Consider the following 22861-nt stretch of genomic DNA (forward strand, 5'->3'; position numbering starts at 1 on the left):
CAGAGACAAGATGATCCTGTTGACCTACCTGGGCCAAAGTTGGCTGAAAGGAAGGATGTATTTGAAGATGTGTGAGAAGAACCTTTTTGAAATAGAAACAAATATCCCAGCATACCTGGAAGAGCAATACTGAGTTATCAGTGATGAGCAATCATTATGTTGAATCAGAGGGGCCATGCTCCACGGGCTAGGCTGCTTTGGGCCTCTGTGACTCGGCTTACTTGGTAATTCCTCTGCCAAGCATCTTGATTTTCCCCTTTTCCCTCCTCTCCATCCTCCATCCCATATCCCATCACTCTGCGCATCCCTCACTTCCCACCCAGTTGACTTGCCTGTGTCTTCCCAGGGCATGGTATACTGTTGGGGCTCAAATGTCTAAGGAAAAGGACGGAGGAAGAAGCACAGAGTTAGTGCCAAACCCTACAAAAGAGAAACTCAGAGAATTCACACATATTTGTCAAAGTCACGTGCCCTTTTTTGTGCTCAGGAAGTAACGCCTGTAATGAACTGTGGAGATCGCTATAAACATGCTGGTCTCTCCGGGCCACATGAAACTTGATCCAAGTGTATAGATTAAAAAATTATGTTCCATCCCCCCTTCCCTCTTCAGCCCACTCAGTCTTTATCCATAAAATACATGCATGTCTGCTATACAATGTAGATATGTCTCCTGTTAAATGAATCTAGGATACAACACATCGTGGCACTTTTTCTTTGAGGAGAAAACAAAACAACTCCGGGACATAGACATTTGCACGAAATTGTTCGTTGTCTTTTCATGGAATCTACCATTTATCCACCACTTTACAGTTTAAAAAAAACCTTCATTTCATTGCTCTTCCTCCCTGTGACGTAAGCCCAGGCCTATGGCTTCCATTTAGAGAGAGGGAAACTGAGTCACAGACATTTTTAATGACTTGCCACATGGCTACTTCCTTGGTTCTTAGACATTGTTGTAAGACATAACACAACTTAACAACAGGTTTTTAAGAAGTGAGGAAACTTTACCATGTTATGTATACACATTGCTTGTAAAACACATCCCAGTGTTTCTGCAACATTCAATTACATACACTTGGAGGAAGGGATGTGTATCTTAAAACTAAGGAAATGTGGTAAGTAGCAAATAACGAGTTAGCCCAGCATTCTGATTCTGAGTCAGTGTGTTTTGGTGACTTAGATTCTCAGCTACATTATAAAGCCCTGCCAAGCAGGGCATTTTTCTGCACTTTTTACATCTGTCTCTTGAAGGGCTTTATGTAGGGGTTTCCACACAATATACCCTCACTTGATCGATAAAAAGAGTCTGTTTCCTCTAAAAACATAGATTAAAACAAACCCTGATTTTTCATTCTTAAATTTCTGGGTGCCCAAAAATCTCAGGTAACATATTCAGCAACTTCCCAGGAGCAGCATTTTATCTGTTGTTTTCAGTGGGATCTTGCTTGGTGATAAAGGATTGAGCCATAAGAATGCCTTTCTAATATTGCTCTGGGAGACTAACAGAACTTTAAAAGCCTGCAGATGTAAAATAAAAAGCTATATTTCAGGATGAAGTTCTAGAGAAATGCCAGAATGATATTCTGGTTCAGCGTTTATTAAAAAATATTAGAGGGGAGGGACGCCTGGGTGTCTCAGTTGAGCGTCCGACTCGATTTCAACTCAGGTCATGATCTCACAGTTCGTGAGATTGAGCCCCGCCTCGGGCTCTGCACTGACAGCATGGGGCCTGATTGGGATTTTCTCTCTCCTCTCTCTGCCACTCTCTCAAAATAAATAAGTAAATATTAAAAAAATATTAGAGGGGGAAAAAAACCATTAACATGTTTGTGGTAACACAAACAACGTATTTTTGTTTGAGTAGCGGGTCTAACACAGCTGAACTTGGGTCCTCTTTAACGTTGAGACAGCCTACATATAAAAACAAGAATGTAAGAAAGCAAGATGTAAAGAAAGAAAATTGTCACCTCGAACTGTACAGAAATCAGTTTGCCTCCAACCACAGTTATTTTTTGTATGAGGGGGAAAAATTCAACTTTTTATTCCAATCCTGGTTGAAGCAGTTTAAAAAAAAAAAAAGTTTTCACAACTCTGTGAAGTAAAGTAAATTAGATTCAAGCAGCTGTAACTGAGCTTCCTATCGGATCATTGTGCAAGGTTCCCTTTTATTTCCCTCCACAGTGGATAATGCGTGTTCATTGTGATTTATCTGGAGCCGGTTTCTTTTACACCCTCAGCTGATATAAAGTCGAGCTAGGACTGAAGCCGGAGATTTGGGGAGCATCTGGGAGACAGCCTCTACAGTCCAGAGAGAATGAAACAGTCAGAAACATAAGCAACCGCATGTGTCATTGACGTCCCCGGTGGTATGAGCCCCACTTTCTGCCTCTCAGCACAGACAAGGAACCATTAAGAAAGAGGGACGGAATTATTGATCTCTCTTGGAAATTTTCCCCAATGGTGCGTGCTGCTTTATTTTCACCCTTGATTTTAACTTCTCGCTCATGTTTCTGACCTAGAGTGATCGAGTCTCGGGCTCTGGCAGGACTGTGAACATCTGGCCAGCTTGGTTTGGCCGCCTGGCAGAGAGTGTGTTCTGAGAAGCAATGGTGATGAGGGCCTTTGTCCTGTTGGCTGTCTTTGCAGAAGCCTCTGCAAGATCTTGCACTCCGAATAAAGCAGGTATGCCCCGGTGCTCGTCCATCTTTCTGGAAAGTTTCCTGAAGTTTTTCTTTGCAAAGTTCAGAGCTCTGTGTTTATCTTGTTATCAAAATTCAATATCATGGTCAAGTAGAAGCTGTTAAGCACTCCAGTGCCAACGAGATTTTTCCCATAGGAAGTGAAAATGTATTGGATAAACATAGACTTTTTTAAAATTAGAGAATCCTAGATGGATGGATAGATGGATGAATGGATAGATGGATGGATGAGTAGATAGGTAGATAGATAGATAGATAGATAGGTAGATAGATGGATAGATATAAAATCACCACTGTTTTTCTGCTTTCTATTTGACTATTGAACTTCTGTCCTGTGCTATAAAATAGTGTTTCATGATGTTATGCATGAAATGGACATTTTAAAAAATTTTAAGTTACATGCTCACTTTCATGGCCATGGAAATTTGTATATATTTCTAAATTTATATATATTTCTAATCCATTCAGTCTGGTTTCACAGATATATTCTTTAAAATAGATCAAAGCTTAAAAGGGGACTAATTTTGAGTCCCGAGGTTTTGGGAAAGCGTTCATCACAGCTCATGAAGGATAATGAGGAAAATGTTTCTAACCAACTCTTTTGCATGTTCAGGTGTGGCTAGAACCTGCTGTTCTTTATGTAGATTGATATGATCACCGTATCTGATTTCAAACCATGTGTATCCTCTTTCTAGATGTCATTCTCGTGTTTTGTTATCCCAAAACCATCATCACCAAAATCCCTGAGTGTCCTTATGGCTGGGAAGTGCATCAGCTGGCGCTTGGCGGGCTGTGTTACAATGGGGTCCATGAAGGAGGTTACTATCAATTTGTGATCCCAGATTTGTCGCCTAAAAACAAGTCCTATTGTGGGACACAGTCCGAGGTAAGTCCAGGCCACACAATGAAGAGTTGCTAAGAAAACTAGGCCCCCAAAATAAGATAAAGTTTATTCTCCTAATTTGTTGCCTGAGCAACGTAGGCAACCTTCTGTGAGTAGAACAGTGTACATTTCCTACGTCCACCCTGCTTTGAGTTCTGAGCATGTGCTCACAAGGCACCATCCTCCCCGGCCAGATGGTGAAGCATCCTCTGCCTGAGACTTTGAAGTGGTGATGAAAGAGAGTTAGAAGCGCATTTTAAAGAAGTAACCAAAGTGTAACACAGTTCATAGTTGGGTCTCATGAAGCACCCGGAGCAGGTAATCAGAGTTAAAAGGAACCACAGACCCCCTCTTGCCAAATATCCTTAGATGATAGAGGAGACATTGGAAACCTCCCAATAAAGTCACTAGTTGAGGGCCACAGAACCAGTTGGGGTGTAGTCACGAAGGGAGACTGCGCCACTGCTGACCCCTAGCATTCCTACTGCCTTGACTGCACAAGATTGTACATAAATAAGGTCTCAGCAAATGAGAGCGAAGAGCACCCAGGGCCACCTCCTCTTCCTAAAGGCCCTGCAAGGATTCAGTAATTCAGAGAGTCATGGGCATGATTAACAGAAACATCATGTCTTTGAGTATCCTGAAAGAATGAGCTAGAAATCATCTGTGTGGTCTTAGGCAGGTCACCTCTCACATGGATGTTCGAGATCTATCCCAGCTTCAATATTCTGTGATCTTGGAGTTCAACAAGTCAGAGGAAAAAGTCACAGAAATAGTACTTATTATTGGCAGAAGGAAAAAGCAACGAACGAGATAATAACGTTCTAGAAGTGGGAGATGAGTGAAGGCATTCATGCGAGATTACTTGGACGGGGAAAATGGATAAAAAGGTGATGCTGGGAAACAGATTCTTTGGCCAGTTCTTCTTGGTCAGAAGCCCAATGGCTATATGGGTTTCTTGTAAGTGTACAACATTCAACCCAGATTATTTTAAACAACTTTAGCTGAACATATTCAAGAACTCTTTACAAACATTATCAGTCAACCCACATCCAAAAGAGTAGGCACGGATGTCAATGACTGGCAGACACTGATGTCTTCCTATTGGTCTGACCATCTTCTATCACTTTTTCCAGAACCCTCATTCTCATCATGGGGTCCAGGGCCACCCTAACTGCCTTCTTCCTTTCTCCAGTACAAGCCCCCCATCTATCACTTCTACAGCCACATCGTTTCCAATGACAGCACAGTAATCGTAAAGAACCAGCCCGTGAACTACTCCTTCTCCTGCACCTACCACTCCACCTACTTGGTGAACCAGGCTGCCTTTGACCAGAGGTAAGTCACTCTGAGAGTGGAGGGCTGGCTGCCTTGTGTGTGTTCTGCAGTCCCTGTCAATCAGGCATGTTTCAGTCCTTATGCAAAATTCTCTCCCCTTTTCAGAGTGGCCACTGTTCACGTGAAGAACGGGAGCATGGGCACATTTGAAAGCCAATTGTCTCTCAACTTCTACACTGTAAGTGGTCTCCAGGTTCTCATTAGTGCCCTGTGGCCTTTCCAGGAGATGACAGGATAATTCCTCCAAGTTTGCTTTTCCTTAAGCTCTATGCAGAACCCCATTCTTGAACTGAAATGAAGAGACAAGCTTTGGTCTAGTTCTAAATCTCTTCAAAGGCTAGATGCCACAGAAAGGTAGATTCATAGCCTGGATAGAGGAGCTGAGAGAGGTGCCATAGAGCTATAAAGTTACCCTTCCCAGATTTTGAGAAAACTGAGACAAGAGAAATCCCATGAGTGGCCAAAGGTCAATAGGTAGTAAGTCAGCCAACATCTAACCCTCAGGCAAGATTAGTTTCCACCGCAATCCACTCCAGAGATTTATATTAGTATCCAGCTCTTGTTAAAGCATTTGGCACAGAGTAGTGACCTTCCTACCCAGGACAGGGCTAAGGAGAGAGGATGGGGTTGCCCTCTGCTGCCTAGTTCTTTGGTATCCAAAGCCCTTCGGATAGTGGGCTTCCTCTTGGTCTAATTTGGGCACACTGCCTATGTTGACATTGAAGTTCAAGGCATAATTTGGTCTCTCAAAATAAAACTAAATCTGCAGTGGCCATTAGCCCAGCTGCCCTCCTGTTTAGAAGGGGTGTTTTGTTTTTTAAACCTGTAGCTTCCAATGAGGAAGCATACTTAGAGTGACACTCCAGCTGGCTGGAGGAAGATGCAGGCAGAAATAGAAACTTTTACATACAACATTAGAACTGGGAGATATCTTTAGAAGCCATCACGCCCAATCCATTCATTTCACAAAGGAAATGACTCTATTACCTGGAACTCCACTGACCTTGAACTCTTTGAACTTGCTTTACCGCCTGCCTGGAAGCCACCAATCCAGCCGAACTCAGAAGGTGAGAGATCCTCTAGGAGGGATCCTAGAGTCACTTGGCCCATTTTACAGATAGAGATCTGAAGCCCAGAAGGAAGAAATGATGTGCCTACAATCCCGCAGGTACTTCAGAGCAGTGCCCAGTCTAGCATACGGATCTCTCTTAGCACTGCTTTCTGAGGCTTACTTCCTATGAAGGGGATGGAACTTAAGTTTCATGACCTCTCTCTTGCACTGGCTTCCTTTAAGGCCCCGGGCCTCGTTTCATATGCAAAATTTGGATTCCTTTTATTAGAAAGGACTCTCTAAATTATATAAGCTTTGAGGTCCCAAAGAACCTAGATCTGCTCCTGACCACAAACCACTAGTGGTTAAGTCCCGAAAAAAGAAATCCCATTAGCCCCTGGCCCTATCATCAGGAGAGTTAATGCAGTGTGGACTGGCAGGGGCATGAAAAGGTAGCAACAACATTGAGTAACTGATGAAGGTTGTCCAGAGAGAAAAACAGGCTTACTCACCAACAACAGTCTCAGGGGGTATCATGGTGACAGGCTGTCTTTCCTACTGAGTCCCTGTCCTGATGTGCATGATTATTACTTTAACCAGATAAAATTATAGATATGATCCTATAAAGATTTTATGAAATTAGCAATAGAAAGGCACCAGGATTATCAAAAATCATCTCTCACCATCAACCATGTTAGGCTGTTTCAGACATAAAAATCCAATTTTAGAACTGGAAGGAACCTATACTTTTTTAAGAAAAAAAAAATTAAATGTCATATCCTCATCATCACCCAGACCATACTCTGGGCTGGATAGACAGACATAACAGGACATTTCCTTGAGCTGTTCTAGAAGTGAAGCTAAGGCATCTCCTGGGGCCCATTAAGACCTTTATAGGACAAACGGACTTCAGCAAAGAGGGAGTCAGATGTTGCAACAGAAACTTTTGTACTGATTAGTATTCCTACCATAGTCTGGGTTTCCTATGCCTGACCCATGCGGCTGGTATTTTTCTTCTCCTCCCTTCTTCCGCTTTGAGAGCATTCTTGTGTGTTTCTGAAGCAACAGCTGCTCCCTGCATACATTTCCATCAAATTACCAGAGACTGAGCTGTGCCCTAGATTGCACAAAGGATCAATGCACCACCAATTGCTTAGGATTCCAAGGGCTCTAAATGCTGGGCTCCAAAACCACCAGTTCTACTCAACATGCTTCCTCTCTTCTCTCTCTACCCCCTCCCACTCACTCCTGCCAACAGGCCATAGTTGAGTGAGTGAGAAGTTATTTTGGCCCCCAATTCAAAATAAAGGAAGGTAGTCAGCTTGCAGAAGTAGACTACCACTGTGCTTAAGAAAATAGTCTGCCATTGACCCACTGGTTTAAAGTCTAGTTCTACCATTTATTAGTTGTGTGACCTTGGGTAAGTTAGTGAACCTCTTTAGGCCTTCATCTATGCCTTTGCTAAATAAAACTGATAATAGCACTTACCCCGTATGTTTATTATGAGGATTAAATAAAATTATTCTTATGAAGCACTTACCATAGTACCTGACACAAGGTAGGTGCCTGTGAAAGTAGCCAATTGGGGCTACTTTCATGATTGGGGCCCGGGACCCCATTTAAAAGTGGAAACTCTGAGAGCTCTTAGCACCAGCAGTTGCCATTAGAGTGTTGTTGCCTTTATGCCGTCAATGTCAGTATGGGGCTAGGTTGACATATTCAATCAAAATAGTATTGACCTTTCTTCCTAGTTAGACAGAGACCAGTAAAAAGGCGTGGGATGGAACAAGTGCAAGCCATAGAGGCCAAATTCATAGACTTCCAAAGTCAGAACAATCTTAAGAGATGATCAACCTTGACTTTGCACCCAAAGTCCAAAGCCCTTCTGCAAGATTGCTAAGGGGTGGGCTCCCCACCTCTTTCAGGGACAAGGGCAAGTTGACCCTTCCCATTTTAGATATGACATCCTGAACTATAGTCCATTGCTTGTGGTTCTGTCTTCTGAAATAATTCTGAGTCATGATGTTGCTGACGGTCTCAACTATCTTAGGCTTGCCTACCCCAATATCTCTCCACCATTGGTGCTCTGCCATCCTCTTCCTCCTTCTTCTCTAAGAACGATCCACTTGGCCAGTGCCCTTATTAAAAAGTGGAGCCCGGAATTGAAATCTTATATTCTAGACCTTTTCCGACCTATGCAGGGCACAGCGGGTCAGAGGTGACCTTCTCAGTTCTGAAAGATTCTAGGAACATGTTCTGGGATATTAGCTTTGCACAGTTTTCTTTCATTTCTATCTCGCACTGAGCTTGTAAGCAACAGCAACTCTCAGCTCTTGCCCACGAGAACTGCCATTAAGCCAGATGTACCCATCCTAACCGTGTCAATAGCCAGTTGTGACTCAATCTTTCTGCCAAGTGAAAGGACTGGAGGGCATGATTTTTCAAGGTGTTCTTCCATCCTGTTCAGCGAATGGGTAATTTATGTGGTGTTTCTGTGCTTCCAGGAATGCCAGAACATACAGTCTGAGTATTATAGGATGAAGCTATCTGGAAATAGGTCCCTAACTCATGTTCTAAAGAAAGTAGGAGGAGATCACACCGATAATTGCCTCAGCTGTAGGGTGAGAAGTGGAGAAACTGACCATTAAAAGTGCTTTGTTTCAGAAATGGAATTAATGGTGCAGATTCTTTTCTCCACTTTGTAACAGAAACACACTAGCTCCTCTGCAAGTAGAGGCATATTCCAATGCCCTGATACCCTGTGGGATGATCGCTGGGAGATGGGGTGGGAGAAGCACCAGTGGCTACACTGGGGACTTCACTGTGGTCCCCAGGTTAGGTCCAACATTTGTAAACAGTCTCTTGAAACATGACAGACCCCAGAAACTAACAATAAACGGGAACGGCCATTGTCAATCTGCCACTTTACCTGCATATTATGCTGGTAAATCACTTATGATTAAGAATGTTATTGTTTAATTATTGCAACCATCTGAGTGGTGCAGGGGGTTGACTGAAAGAAAAGAACTGACTTCTAGGTGACTGAGTCAGGGAGCCCTAGCTGGACCTGAAGTCAGTTAAAAATGAAGGAGCCCTTGGAAGATGAATCTAAGACCTCTCAGCAAATGCCCTGAATTTGACCCTTAGGGGGTTAGAGTCCATTTTAACTATATCCTTGCTGCCACTATTTACCTCCAAGTCCATGAAAGTCAATCTTTTAACTAGTATCCTGGCTTAGGCTTTATACTTCTATTACATAAAATCACCATCATAAAAATATTTCTGCAAGGCTGATGAAGGCACAGGATATTCCCATTTTGCAGATGGGGAAACTGAGGCCCAAAAGCCTGATTTGCCTGTAAGTTAGTAGTGGGCACTAGAATTAGCCCAGGATCCTTGTGCATCTGTCAGAAGGCTTTTGTCTCTGGAGGCTAAACTCAGAGAGTAGTTAAAGGTTGCTACTCAAGTTGAATGAAACCAGGGCAATGAATGGAGAAGTCAGTCTCCTTTGGGTAAGTCAATTGGACACCCTACTATTTTTCTTAACTCACCCAGAACTGCCTGAGGAAGTGATAACCACACACACACACACACACACACACACACACACACACACACACCAGTGACCAAAGACTGCTTCTCCTGTGCTCAAATCATGGTCATGACTCCCTACTGCACTTAGAGTTGAAACCACAGTGCTCTGGATCCAGTCCCATAGCCTCTTTCACTTTACTGCCTGTCATCTGCACTTCTAACCTTCCCCTGACCCCTTGCTCACACATGCTCCAGCATATTGGCCTCCTTGCTGTCCTGTCAGATCCACTGTCACCCAGGGCTTTTGCCTTGGCTGGAACATTCTTTCCCAGATGACTGCCTGCACTACATGCACTATAGAAGCATTTTTTTTGTATCACCACTTATCCTGGAAGCACAGGCTCTTTTGTTTCCCTCAAGTCTTGGCTCAAATGCCACAACTTCAATGACACCTCCCCAACTACTGTATTTAAAATTGTAACCTGCCCCTCCAATTTACCACACCCTGCTTGCATTTGTTATAGTTTACAGGATGGAAGAACACCTTGAAAAATCATGCCCTCCAGTCCTTTCACTTGGCAGAAAGATTGAGTCACAACTGGCTATTGACACGGTTAGGATGGGTACATCTGGCTTAATGGCAGTTCTCGTGGGCAAGAGCTGAGAGTTGCTGTTGCTTACAAGCTCAGTGTGAGATAGAAATGAAAGAAAACTGTGCAAAGCTAATATCCCAGAACATATAATACCTATATAAGGTATTATATTCTATTCTAGCATATTATGTAATTTACTTACCTGCTGTCTATTGTCTGCATCCCTTGCTAGAAAGTCAGGTGGTTAGAGACAGAGATCTTTGCTTTGTTCTCAGATACATCTCTATGAAAGACTATCCCAATATGTAGAGCAGCGCCTGGCACTTAGTAGGTAATCAGTAGGTTGTTGTTATCGCCGCTATTGTTAATTGTACTGGAATCAGATCATATGCTTTCTGACCCACGCTAGAATCTGCTCGGGTAGATAGTCAAGGTGAGCGAGAGCAAAGTGGGGTTGCATGTGTTTCATCCCTATTCACGTGGGTGATTAAGTAAAGCTCAGTGCTTCAGCATTCTTGGATTCTACCTTTTTTCCATCAGCCAAATCTTGCTCCTCATCGGCATAGATGAGACATACAGTATGTGTTGTTTCATTGTGACCAGCAAATCCAGAGATGTGATAGCCTCATCCTTTCTAAGATGGCACCAGCATCCTAGGAGGTACACCTTCTCTAGTCCTGGAAGGTCTCCCTGTGGTCTCATGTGCCTGTGCCTTTTGGGGAACTCCCACCCCCACTCCGCCCCAATTCATCTGTTCCTGTCATGCTCAATTGCTCAGTCTGAGAGGTTGTAATGCCCCGTGTCAATTTCCTTCTAAAGAATGCCAAGTTCTCCACTAAGAAGGAAGCCCCTTTTGTCCTGGAGACATCTGAAATCGGTTCAGATCTGTTTGCGGGAGTAGAAGCCAAGGGGTTGAGCATTAGGTAAGTATATTTCCTCCATGTTTATATTTTTAAATACAAAGAAAAGAAAAAAGATCAGCCAAGATGTTGCTAGGCATACAACTCTCTGGTTCAGAGGGATGCCTTTTATTTCATTTCCAGGTTTAAAGTGGTTTTGAATAGCTGCTGGGCCACACCATCGGCTGATTTCATGTATCCTTTGCAATGGCAGCTGATCAATAAGGGGTGAGTACCACTCCCTTGAGCACAGTGCCGAGAAGGGCACCAGGTAGACCCAAGGCTACTTTGGCTTGGAATAGCTGGGGAGGAAGAGGGGGAGCTTCTTAGGGTCACATTAGTGACACCTTCTGTGTTTCCGCACTGAGTATTGATGCTAGCAAACTTTTATATAGTGCTTTCTGGGTACCAGGTACTGTCGTGAGAGCTTTATTATGTGTTAACTCATTTGCCTTGCAAGAGGTAGTGGTTATTACCTACCATTCCCATTGTTCTGGTGAGAAAACTGAGTCACAGGAGGTGTTAAGCAATATAAGTTATATAACATACTGTGTGTGTGTGTGTGTGTGTGTGTGTGTGTGTGTGTGTGTGTGTGTGTCTGTTTATGGGGAAGTGGGTTCAAATCCAATTAGTCTGACACCAGAACCCTGGTGAGGACTCAATTAGATAATCCATGTAAAAAAATATAGCATGTAATACCTAGTCAGTATCCAATCAATTTAAATAATATTGTCGATTTTTATTATTAATTCAGTAGATAATGAAGAGTTCTTAACATTTTTGAGTAGAGGACAAAAGTATGGGAATTGTACAATAGAAAGATGATTCTGGAAGTCATCTACAGGATGGTTTAGAAGCAGGACATGGGAGGTAGAAAGACCATATTAGAGGCCGTGGCCCAAACTGAGGCATAGCCAAGTGAATAGAAAGGTCATCCAAAGGAGGGAGAAGTGATCAAAATTTAGCAACCAATTGGATATGGGGTGGAGAGAAGGACGGGCAAAAAGCCTGAGAAATATGGGACATCAAACCTCTGGGTTGTGAATGTGAGGAATGTTTGCTGTTGGTTGCTAGGGAAGAAGATTTCTGGCTAAAGGTGTTGGATTCTCCTTGACTTCAGGGATGTCATGTTGAGCTTGAGATGATAATTGTCTAGAAACACTTAAAATTGTAGCTTTGAAAAACAGAGGACAGATGGAGCTAGACTAGAGATGTGGGCAACAGCCACACAAAGAACAGTAAATACAGAAGAGACCGTTCCCCAAACCCAAGCAGGCAGGCACGTCCATGTTGTTGCTGGAACCCATCTGAGCTAAGTCAATATTGGGGCCCCGGACAAAAATAATTAGACAACAAAGGTGGAGCCACCTTACCTTGGGCCTTTATTTATTTTTACTTACCTAAAAATTATACAGCACTTACAACAGACCAAACATGTTCTAGATAGGTGCTCTATAAATATTAATTTAGTTAAATTTCATCAGTGACGCCCGGGTGGCTCAGTCAGTGAAGCGACTCTTGATCTCAGCTCAGGTCATGGTATCACGGTTCTGAGATCCAGCCCTGTGTTGGGCTCTGCATTGGGCATGGAGCCTGCTTGAAATTCTCTTTCTCCCTCTCTTTTTTCCCTCCCCCAACTCTCTCTCTTTCTCCCTCTCTCTAAAAGTATATAATTAATCTCATCAGCGCCCCCCCCCATATAGTAGGGGGAGTATAATATAGTAGGTAGTATATAGTAGGTAGTATAATAAGCACTATATTACAGATGAGAAGTATCAGCGATAGAGACGGCTTCAGAAACTTGCCTAAGTCCAGAGTCACTAAGGGAACGGATGATCTGGGCTTCAAACTCACGCAGCATTATTTCCTGAGCAGTGTAGGTAGGACAGGCCAGCAGAATCACATCTACGCAACCCAGAAATCTTCCTGCAGAGATGGGAGCTTAATTTGGATGTCACACCTGTCACTGAATGATTCATTTAGGTTCTGTGGACAATGGTGTAATCAAATGATTTCAGGGAGATTGTGAAATAAATTCTTGGCCTACAGGGACCTGAAATTATGATCAGGCACTGAAACCTCTCTCAGGCAATGGCCACACTGGGGTAAAGGTTTCTGGCGTACCATGGAAACATCTCCCTGCAGATCATTCTGGTACTGCTACTCCCAGCTAACGATGGGTAAAATAGCAGGAAAAAAGGAAGGCTTGTGCCCTTGTGGTAGTCTATACCGGCAGTGCTCAGACTGTGTGTGCACAGGAATTACACAGCCTGGGTGCCTGTTACACATGCAGGCACATAGTTAACCTACCCCATCAGAGGGTTCCTGGGCAAACCCTGGGAACCTGCATGTAAGCAGAGTCCAACTGAAGAAGCCCTAATCTAGTTCCATATTGTGCTTGGCTGAAATGGCCCCTTGAGGTTGGAGATACTGGCACAAAAAAACAGTGCCAAGGGGAGGAATGAGAAAGTCCACTCCCATAATCTCCCAGATGCTTTAGGTTTCCACTGGGCCTTTTTCGAGGAAAACCCAGTTTTCAAGAGTGCCCGGAGATATTAGAAGAGATATATTATTGGGAATTTTGATCCTATGTGGGGAAGGGGGCTCCTGTGGTGATGTTGTCACAGCTTCCCTTGGGCATCCTGTCTTCCCAAGATGTCTGTCACAGAGGAGCAGGTGCCACAGCCAATGCCAAGAGGCGGCAGAGCCAAGACATCTAAGCCTGCCCAGGACTTGCCTCCTCCCCACCCCCAACAAAGCTCTGCTTACATTGTTTTCCACTGGCATGGTGTCACTCCAGCTGCAAAGAGCTATTTTAAGGACTCACATCTTGAGTTCGTACAAGGATCTCAGGTTTATTGAACAAATGATCCTTCAAGGTCTTGTTTCACAACTCGGAAAATGCCTTCAGCTCTGTCATGACTCAGAGGTCACCACAAACACGGCCCGGCTTCTGACCCCTGGTCCAGATACGAGGCACACTGTCACTTCTCATCTCAATCACTAACTCACGGAGTTGACATTCCTTCAGTCCTACCTCTAATTTGCCCCCTGATGTCTGGTTTGGATGGAATGGATGGAGGAGGGCATATCTCGAAGGCTCTGAGGTAGCTGGGTGGATCTCTGGTATATGTACACTGAGTTGGATTGACAATGGAGTCAGAGAGATGTTCTGGGAGAGGCATTAACTTTGGGGTCCACTGTGGTGTTTATCCACTGGTCTTAAGCTTTTGGGCCCATAGACCATTTTCCACAGAGGACAGACTCTGGTGTTCCTTGTCACCTAAAGACAACAATTCCCAAAGCTCATGCGGGCCTCACTGTACATTCCCAAGAATGACTGTGTCTGTTCCCAACACTGTTGAACGTCTGGCACTTAAATGGGGAAGCAGCATGTGTTCGGTAAGTGAAAAAGCATTTTGCTTAAACAAAGTACAGTCTCAATACCATTGACATTTTGGGCTGGATCATTCTTTGTTGGGCGGGGTGCTGTCCTGTGCATTATACAATGATGTGCAGTGTCCCTGGCTTCTATTTACTACATGTGTACCACCGTCTCCCTATCATGACAACCACAATGTTAAATGTCTTCAGAACGCAAAATGGCCCCCAAGTGAGAGTCACTGACTTTTGGGCAATTTGAAAAATGCCCATCTGTGTCATTATTGTTTCTTCTATTGCAATGATTATCTTTGGGACTTTGGAATTTCCCAAATATTACATTTTCATGCAGAGAATTTGGAAAATATATAAAGATATAAGAAGAAAGAAAAACCTGTCCATAATTCTACCACTCCATTATAGCCAGTGTTAATATTTAGATGGTATCCTTCCAGTCATTTTTTTTCCTATGCCAATATTAGAAACATGACCAAATTCTTATAAAGGTAACTATATAATGCAGAATTTAAATAATATAACATAAATTCAAATTCCCAGTGGCAAACCCTCACAATGTACACAGAGAAGTATGTTGGGTATGACTTGGCTTAGGTGGCTACGGCAGTACTTTGGGAATACTCTTCTCAGCACCAGTGTCTTTATCTTGTACATATACTGGGAGTCTGTACATGTCCCAGTCCTTCAGTCGACTTCATCTCTCAAGGATTTCCCTTCTTGGGGACAGAGGTATGGTGACTTACCAGGTGTGCAGCTTCTCACTCCTCTCCACCCCTATAGAATGAGGACCAGCACACCCATCCCATAGCTCCTCAACTTGACCTCATATTATGAGGGTAAGGAAGGTGCTGCCAGTCAAAGAGCTTTGTGAGGATAACGTACTATATAGAAGCTCAAGGGAGTGTTGCTGTTGTCTGTGAATTTACCTCAGAAGACTTTGCTGGAGTTCATGAGCTAATTTTTTCTCTCCCCCTGTCCCATCTGCTCTAGCTGCCCCACAGATGAAACAGTCCTTGTACATGAGAATGGGAAAGATCACAGAGCCACCTTCCAATTCAACGCTTTCCGGTTCCAGAACATCCCCAAACTCTCCAAGGTTTGGTTACACTGTGAGACATTCATCTGTGACAGTGAGAAGCTCTCCTGCCCAGTGGTGAGCCACCTCTCTCCAGAAAGAGATGTGACCAGAGGTGGGGGTGGGGGCGGAATTTGAGAAGTTGTATTTTTAGCTGGGAATCGTAACCAGACCAATGTACGCGTGTGCTGAGGGCATTCTGGAAGAAAGGGCACTGGGTATGGGGGCAGACGTTCCGGCTCTGTCTGCCTTGCCACCAACAAGCTACATGGTCTAGCACATGTCAATCTCTGGAGCATGGTTTTCTCATCTTTAAAGACAGTGGTGATAAGTCATGGTGGCCCTTCCCTCTTCAGAGAGCTGTGTTAGGGAAAATGAGCACAACGACAGACATGGAAATACCTTGAGACGGTTAAAAGCACAAGGAAAATTCAAAACCTAGGTGGTAGCAGTAGGCACTGGATGGAAGTCAAAAGGTGGGTATTTTTAGCTCTTGCCTGGCCAGCCTAAGGGTCCATCTCTGGGACTTGAACTAGAGAGATACCGCAGAAATTCCCGACACGCATCACAGCTGAACTGACCTTGGGAGAGGAAGGGCCTGGTGGTGGCGCCCCTGCTTCACAGCCACGTTCAGTGCAGCCCATGCCGGGGGTCAGCTTTCCCCTCTGCATCACCCACCAAGGAGCTGCTGCAGAATCCATCAACACGCATAGCAAGTTCAGCTGGGAGACACTCTACCGCTGCCGCCAGGTGTGAACCCGGTCCTTAGATCAGTTGGTCCACAGTGTGGTCCTCGGCAGCCTTGGCGTCACCTGGGAGCTTGTTAGGGAGGCAAATTCTCACGTCTCTCAGACCGCCTGATTCAGAAACACTGGGTGGGCCTAGAAACCTGTGCTTTAACAGACCATTCTGAGGCATGCTCAGGTTTGAGAACCACTGTCTTAGACCTAAAAGTGCTAAATCACAGAGTGTTGCCTGCTCTGGTCTATTTGGATAAGAGACCCCAGTCAGGAGGAACACAGAGTTTCTAAAGAGGACACCTGCTCATGTAGCCTGTAGTAACCAACCAAAATAAGATTATAATCTCTATTTCTACTGATTTGCTTGGCTGGAAAATGGTCAGGTAGGAATACAAAGAAAAGGGAGGGAGCAGAGAGATGCTTTACAGTTAAGGAAAGGGTAATTATTGCTACTATATTTTGAAAAGAGAAGAAAATGAATCAGAACACATTTGCAAGTGTCCAATGACAGTAACCGCGGGTAAAAGCCTTGCTTACCAAAAGAAACAGTGCCAATCCCTCCCACACCCAACAACCTCTCCCAGAGGGATTTCTTCCAGCCTGAAGAGTTAATAAAGAAAAGCTTTGCCCTCTTCTCAAGTTAGAGAAGGGACTCTATGGCTCTGGGTTGTAAGTAAATACATAAGCGGACAAATAAGGTCACTAACACCTGTTGGCTGGGGAATTTTGACTATCAGGTTTGTGACTTCTGTTTTTAATCTCTTGTCTTTCTCTCTTTTCTCTCCTGTGTTCGTTTCTCGTGCCCCCTCCTCCACGCCCCTCCCCTCTGCTGCTCCTGGGTCTCCAGACTTGTGACAAACGGAAGCGACTCCTCCGGGACCAGACAGGGGGCGTCCTCGTAGTGGAGCTCTCCCTCCGTAGTAAGCTTCTCTGTTTTCCGAATGGTTGAGTTCACTCTGGGCTGCGTCCACAGGCACAGCCGGTTTGAGCATTTTCACTGAATTGCCAAACCAGTTGTGCCTGTAGACACTACCTGCACCTGCAACTCAAGGCTTCCCAGCTGGGGGGCCGGGAAGCTGTAGCTCATGCCAAACCGAGAAGTTGAGGTTTGTGAACTACCCAGAAACGCTCTATCTGCAGCCTAAATTCCAATGCCCGCAAGGAATCAGGAAATTCTGAGCTTCCGGGCAGAGCATGTGGTCGACAGTGATAATACACAATGAAATGTACCGGGGACATCTAGCTCAAGTCGACAAAACTTCATAGAGCAGTCGGTGCTGACCCTGGGCAGGGCTGGGCGCCGGGGTTTCAGAATTAAAGGAGACCCACATGGCCCTTGTCTTCAAGGACTTACATCTAGCAAGGAGAGAGTTGCTAAATGCCAAGGGAAAGGCGGATGACTGTCAATGGGGCTGGATGAGGCAGGGTGCCATGGGAGTTCACAGCAAGGGGATTCACTCCCGTCCAGGGCCGGGGGAAGACCTCCGTCAGTAATCCTTCAGGACAACCTGAAGAGTGGTATGACGTGAATGGTGAGCAGGGCCTGCGGGAAGGCTGGGGCCTCTAGTAGCTACATACCTTGGAGGACAGTTGCTAAACTACGGCCGGGGACCCAAACCAGGCTGCTGCCTGATGTTTTAGGGCCTACGAGCCATGGCCTTCTTATAGGGTTGGAAACAAATCAAAAGAATGACGTTTCGTGTCATGTATACGTGACAAAAAATCAAATTTCAGTTTTCTATCAAGTTTTATGGGAACACATTCACGTGGGTTCATATCGGTATTGTCTCCAGGTGCTTTCACGCTCTAACGGCAGCATCAGGTGGTTGCAATAGGGTCCATACGGCCCATAGCTGGAATATTTACTCTCTGGTCCCTTCCAGAAAGTTCATCAACTCCTGCCTGAGAAAGCCAAGGAGAAAATGATTTTCTTCTTCTTTCAAAGAAGCTTTTATGAAACCCACTATAAACTTTGTCCTAAAGGCAATGGGAGTCTGCTGGTTTAATCAGGGGGAGATGTGGTCAGGTTTGTACTTAAGAAGCATCACTCTGAGGCTCCTTCCATGACCTTTCCTTAAACCTTCAGTATTCTCTCTCTTTACTCATTACAGGCAGGGGATTCCCCAGTCTCTATAGCTTCTCAGGTAAGGAAAAGAGGCACTTCTGGGAAACGTCATGGGGTAATGCCTTTACAACGTAGACGTGTGTTTTAAAAGAGGCTCACCTTTGGCCCCAACGAAACCTTCAGGACTTGAAACTTGCTGTTTAAAACACACCTGACTGGGACAGAGGGGGATGGAGGTAGATGTCTCTCCAGCCGGCCCCAGAGCTCTGCAGGCAGGGTGGGGCTGGGGCTAAATCGGACGAGGCAGAATTGGACCGCGCTTCTCAGCACAACATCACCAGGGGCTTTGCTTGGGTTCCTGCATTTAGAGAAGGTGGTTTTCAACGATCTGTTTTTTGCACAAATATTTCTGAGTCCCTGCTATGACTCTGCCCCTCATTAACTGAATGACCGTGGGCAATGAAGTCACCCTTCCCCTCCCCAGTTTCCTCTTTGAATTTGGGCTAACAATTGCTCCTATCACACATAGCTGCTGTGTGGATTAAATGTTACAGCTACGGGCGCCAAAAAGTGCCCAGCATACGGCAAACATCCAGTAAAGATCAGCCGTGATTACTCCTCCAGGCAGTGGCGCTTCTGCAGAGAGAGATGGGCAAAGCCCCTGCCCTTCCCACTAGTGGGACGCGTCGGGGTGGGGGTAGAGGAGTGATTTAGATAGCAGCCAGGGAAGCGTCTCAGAAGAAGAAACGTTTCAGCTAAGACCCAAGATCTCACCCGAATGATGAGAAGGAGAACAACTATGTGAGGAGATGGGGTAAGACGGTTCTATTTATTAACAAACTCACAGATGTAGACTTTGCTCTCACGATTACAGGAAATCACGTAAACCAACTTTTTGAGACTCTAATTCCAGATCCTCATTTTTGAGGAAGTTCTACAGTGAAAGCCCTATGGTGAAATGTGCTGTCACTGTGTTATCCATGTTCAGAGTCCCATCTGTCAGAGGTCCGTTACCCAGGTCAATCTGCCGGGCTCCTTGCACTGACAAAACTAAGCTCCGGAAACCCCAAAAGATAAACAAAACTGATTTTGTATAAAATGTGCAGCGGTCTATGTAAACCTACTTAATGCCCCCGAGTTGCCTCTTCTGTTGAGTTAACTCTTTGTTGCCACCGTCCTTGCTCCATGTAAAATGTTTGTGTCTGCTTTCCTATCTGGTTCCCAGACGTCCTCTATCACCTCATCGTGATGCTGGGGATTTGTGCCGTGTTGTAGGGGATCGCCAGGCAGGCAGTGGCATCTCCTCCACCCAACATCATCTCCTGTGTCGATGACAAACTCCCATTTATTGTGCTGCCAACAAGAACAAACAGAAGAACATACCGTTGAGGAGCGGAGAATAGCGCTTTGCCAATTACGTGTTCCAATGATGTTTGCGCCTTTCAGTGATTGTCTTTGGTGGCCTACTTCCTCTTGTGACTTCCCGTGGCTCTGAGATCCTACAGTCTCTCTCCGGCAGCTGGCCGAGAAGTCTCCTTTCCCCAGGCTCAAGTCAGGGCTGCAGTGGACTCCTTTGAAAGCCATTCTAATTTTAAAACACTAGCACACCCAACCAAGTGCAGCTGAACATTTTGACGAGAATGTAGGGCATAACCACCAAGTCAGTGCTAAGTACAGAATGCACAGGAATAGCCAATTTTGCCAAGAGGGGGCCTTTGTCCCTGATGTTGTGCAATGCTTATTTAAGAACCAGGGCTGAGCCACCAGGCAGGGGGTTCCAATCTTTCAAATGATGATATCAAATGATGATATGTGGGAATCAGAGTGGAATAGAATAGTTTTGCTTAAACCTGAGTATTATAAAAGAAAATAATTCCTGAGAGGCCCCCAGTGCTAACCTAATTTGTTTTTATTATAGTGTTTCTTCAATATGTATAAACATTATAGAGGTATTAACTGACTCATTTTTATATTGGATTGATTTCTAAAATCAAAAGAAAATTACAGATGAAAAAGGAATCAAGCTACAAAAAGAATAAAACTCACATCAACATAAATTTAACCTCCTACTGTGGCACTGCCTAAATGAAACCTGCTGCTGGCAACATGACTCTGGAGTGACATCGGTGACAAGGTCTCTGGAGTTCCCAATCCTACCTTATACCTTGTGATGCTCGATGCTCTCACTATTTGTTTTCTACTTGATTTAAGAAATCATCAGTACCAAATGGACTGACTTCATTTAGCCTTTACTTTAACAGTGAAGCAGGTATCTGTCTTTGTCTCATTAACTTCTGATCATTACAATGGAACCCCCCCCCACACACACACACACACAAAAGTCAGAAACACACATGCAAAAACGGCCCGTGGAATCACGTGGTGCTGCACCCTGATAATACTGCCACCCCAGTGATCCAGAAGACGTTGATTTTAATGATGCACATGGTCAACACGATAAGAAAAGTAAATGAACCAATCCTCATAGAGAACTGGCAAATCCTTAGAAGCTAGAATGTGCTAGAAAAAGCCAGAGCTCTACTTTTTCTTCCTTTGTCTTGTACAGACTTAATTAGTGGCCTTATAATTTGAAAACACATCAGTTTGTATCTCCATGTTTAATGTATTTGAGAAGTTTTGAGATCTGTAGTTTGTTGGGGCTTTTACAACTGTGTTAAGAAACTGAGAAATTCAGCTAGTTCCCAAATTTCTGATCACAGGGAGTACGTGTTTATTTAGCAACAGACTAGATTCAAGTGACTCAAGGAAGCTTAAACTGGTCTCAAAGCCGGAGTTCCAACTAGTGTGGGATCTCTTCTTCCCAAACTCAGAATTTTTATAGTCAGGAAGGACAAAAGACATATTTTATTGGTTCTAGTCAAAAACTCTTAAATAGCATAGAGACATTATCATATATCTTTGGCTGTCAGAGTAAAACAATGCTGTATTAGTTTTGCTTTATTTTATCATATTGTTTAATGATCTTGTATTTCCACCTGGTGCTATGGAATAAATAAAATGCCTTAAAATAATTAAACTATGGCTACAGCTTACAGTGTTAATATGTCATATTGATAGCCAACTCGTCGACCCTCCCAGAGGTTCCTACAACTAGAACTTATTAGACTCACATACATACCACCGACTTTCCATCATTCTACCCTGTATTTACTTTCCAAAACTTCTAGCATTCAGTTTCTGAGGCAAGGAGGCAAAGCCATCTGTATGCTCTCCACGTCTCTAATGCCCTAACGTCAATCACCAACAACCAAAAATGTTTCAATCTCAGGTTAACTCAAGTCCTTCGTGTCTTCTAACTTCTCTATCAAGGAATTAAGAGAAAACACTCAATCTGTTATAAATTCTTGTGAGTGTCAAACATAAGATATATTTATAGAACAAATAAAGAGTATATTTTCCCTTAGGTATCCTTGGTTGACATAGAAAAAACATTGGATGTAGATTTTAGGAAATTAATCTTATCAAATTCCTGCTTATGATCCTTAAAGACTCTCCTTCTCTCTCAAAGCTTGAGTAATATAAAGAAAAAATAGACAGACATGTATATATATATATATACACATATATACTGAATATACACACATGAATCTTTACCTATTGATCAACCAAAAGAGACAGATTTAGACAGACATTCATGTGTGTATACATGTACATGTGTGTGCACATGTGAATGTATGTGGATGCACATGTGTAGATATATGTATTATGTGTTTGTATGAGCGTAGATGCTAAATGTTTATAATGTTCCATGAAAAAGGCAGAAGTAGCAAAGTCTTTATTGTATAAACATTACTTGTGTCAGCACGTGGGCTAGAGCTGGAAGGGAACAAACACACACACTACATACAAATACAAAGCTGGGATAATATTAGACAATCCTTATGTCCCACCCTACCCCTACATCTGTGTATCATTTTCTAATGCTTTTTAAATGCAACAACACTGGACTTCTTAGTTCCCTATACTTTGGTATATACCTGTGTTAGTCCTTAATATAACAGTACTAAAACTTGTGTCACCTCTCTTCAACTAAACTGAGAGTTAAAGATCAAGGAAAGTGTCATATCCTCATTTCCCCTCCACCCCCTCACCCCACCCCAGCCACCATATGGTACCTGGCAGAGAGTAAGTGCTATATAAATGCTCTTTGAATAAATGAAATGTCATATTGATGGATAGATGGATAGATGGATAGATGGATGGATGGATGGGGAATGGGCTATTTCTCTGAAAGACCTCATAGCAGAGGTTGTTCTATTCCCTTCCATGGTAGAACAAAGAGTTTGGAATCCAGAAGCCCTGCTCCCAAATAAGGGAAGAAGTCCTGAAGGATGAGAAGACAAATGTTGGTCCATTGTCGCTATGCTGAGGTAGCAAGGGAAGCTCCCCTGTCACTTTCAGATAAATGCCTTCTTTTGACTAATACTTTCAATCTTGGATGAAAGGCCTAGAGAGAGGAGCAGAGCTCACCACAATAAAAAATGGGATCATGTTAGAGAGAATGGAGTCTGTGAAGGTCCTAGAGCTCAGTCGCCTATCTCTGGGCAGAAGCAAAGTCCTGCCA

The 22861-nt window shown here is 43.9% G+C and overlaps 1 protein-coding gene across 1 annotated transcript; it reads left to right on the plus strand.

The window, feature by feature from the left end:
* Window positions 1–2606: 2606 nt before the first annotated feature.
* On the plus strand, window positions 2607–19551 carry TECTB (tectorin beta). Its single transcript, XM_042909155.1, has 10 exons — window positions 2607–2682; window positions 3395–3585; window positions 4778–4920; window positions 5026–5098; window positions 10918–11021; window positions 11142–11225; window positions 15387–15549; window positions 17059–17131; window positions 18323–18355; window positions 19502–19551. The coding sequence occupies exons 1-10, from the start codon at window positions 2607–2609 to the stop codon at window positions 19549–19551; spliced, it is 990 nt and encodes a 329-aa protein (XP_042765089.1).
* The last annotated feature ends 3310 nt before the right edge of the window (window positions 19552–22861 follow it).

The sequence above is a fragment of the Panthera leo genome, chromosome D2 (genome assembly GCF_018350215.1).
Source record: "Panthera leo isolate Ple1 chromosome D2, P.leo_Ple1_pat1.1, whole genome shotgun sequence".
In the NCBI taxonomy this organism is placed as follows: Eukaryota; Metazoa; Chordata; class Mammalia; order Carnivora; family Felidae; genus Panthera; species Panthera leo.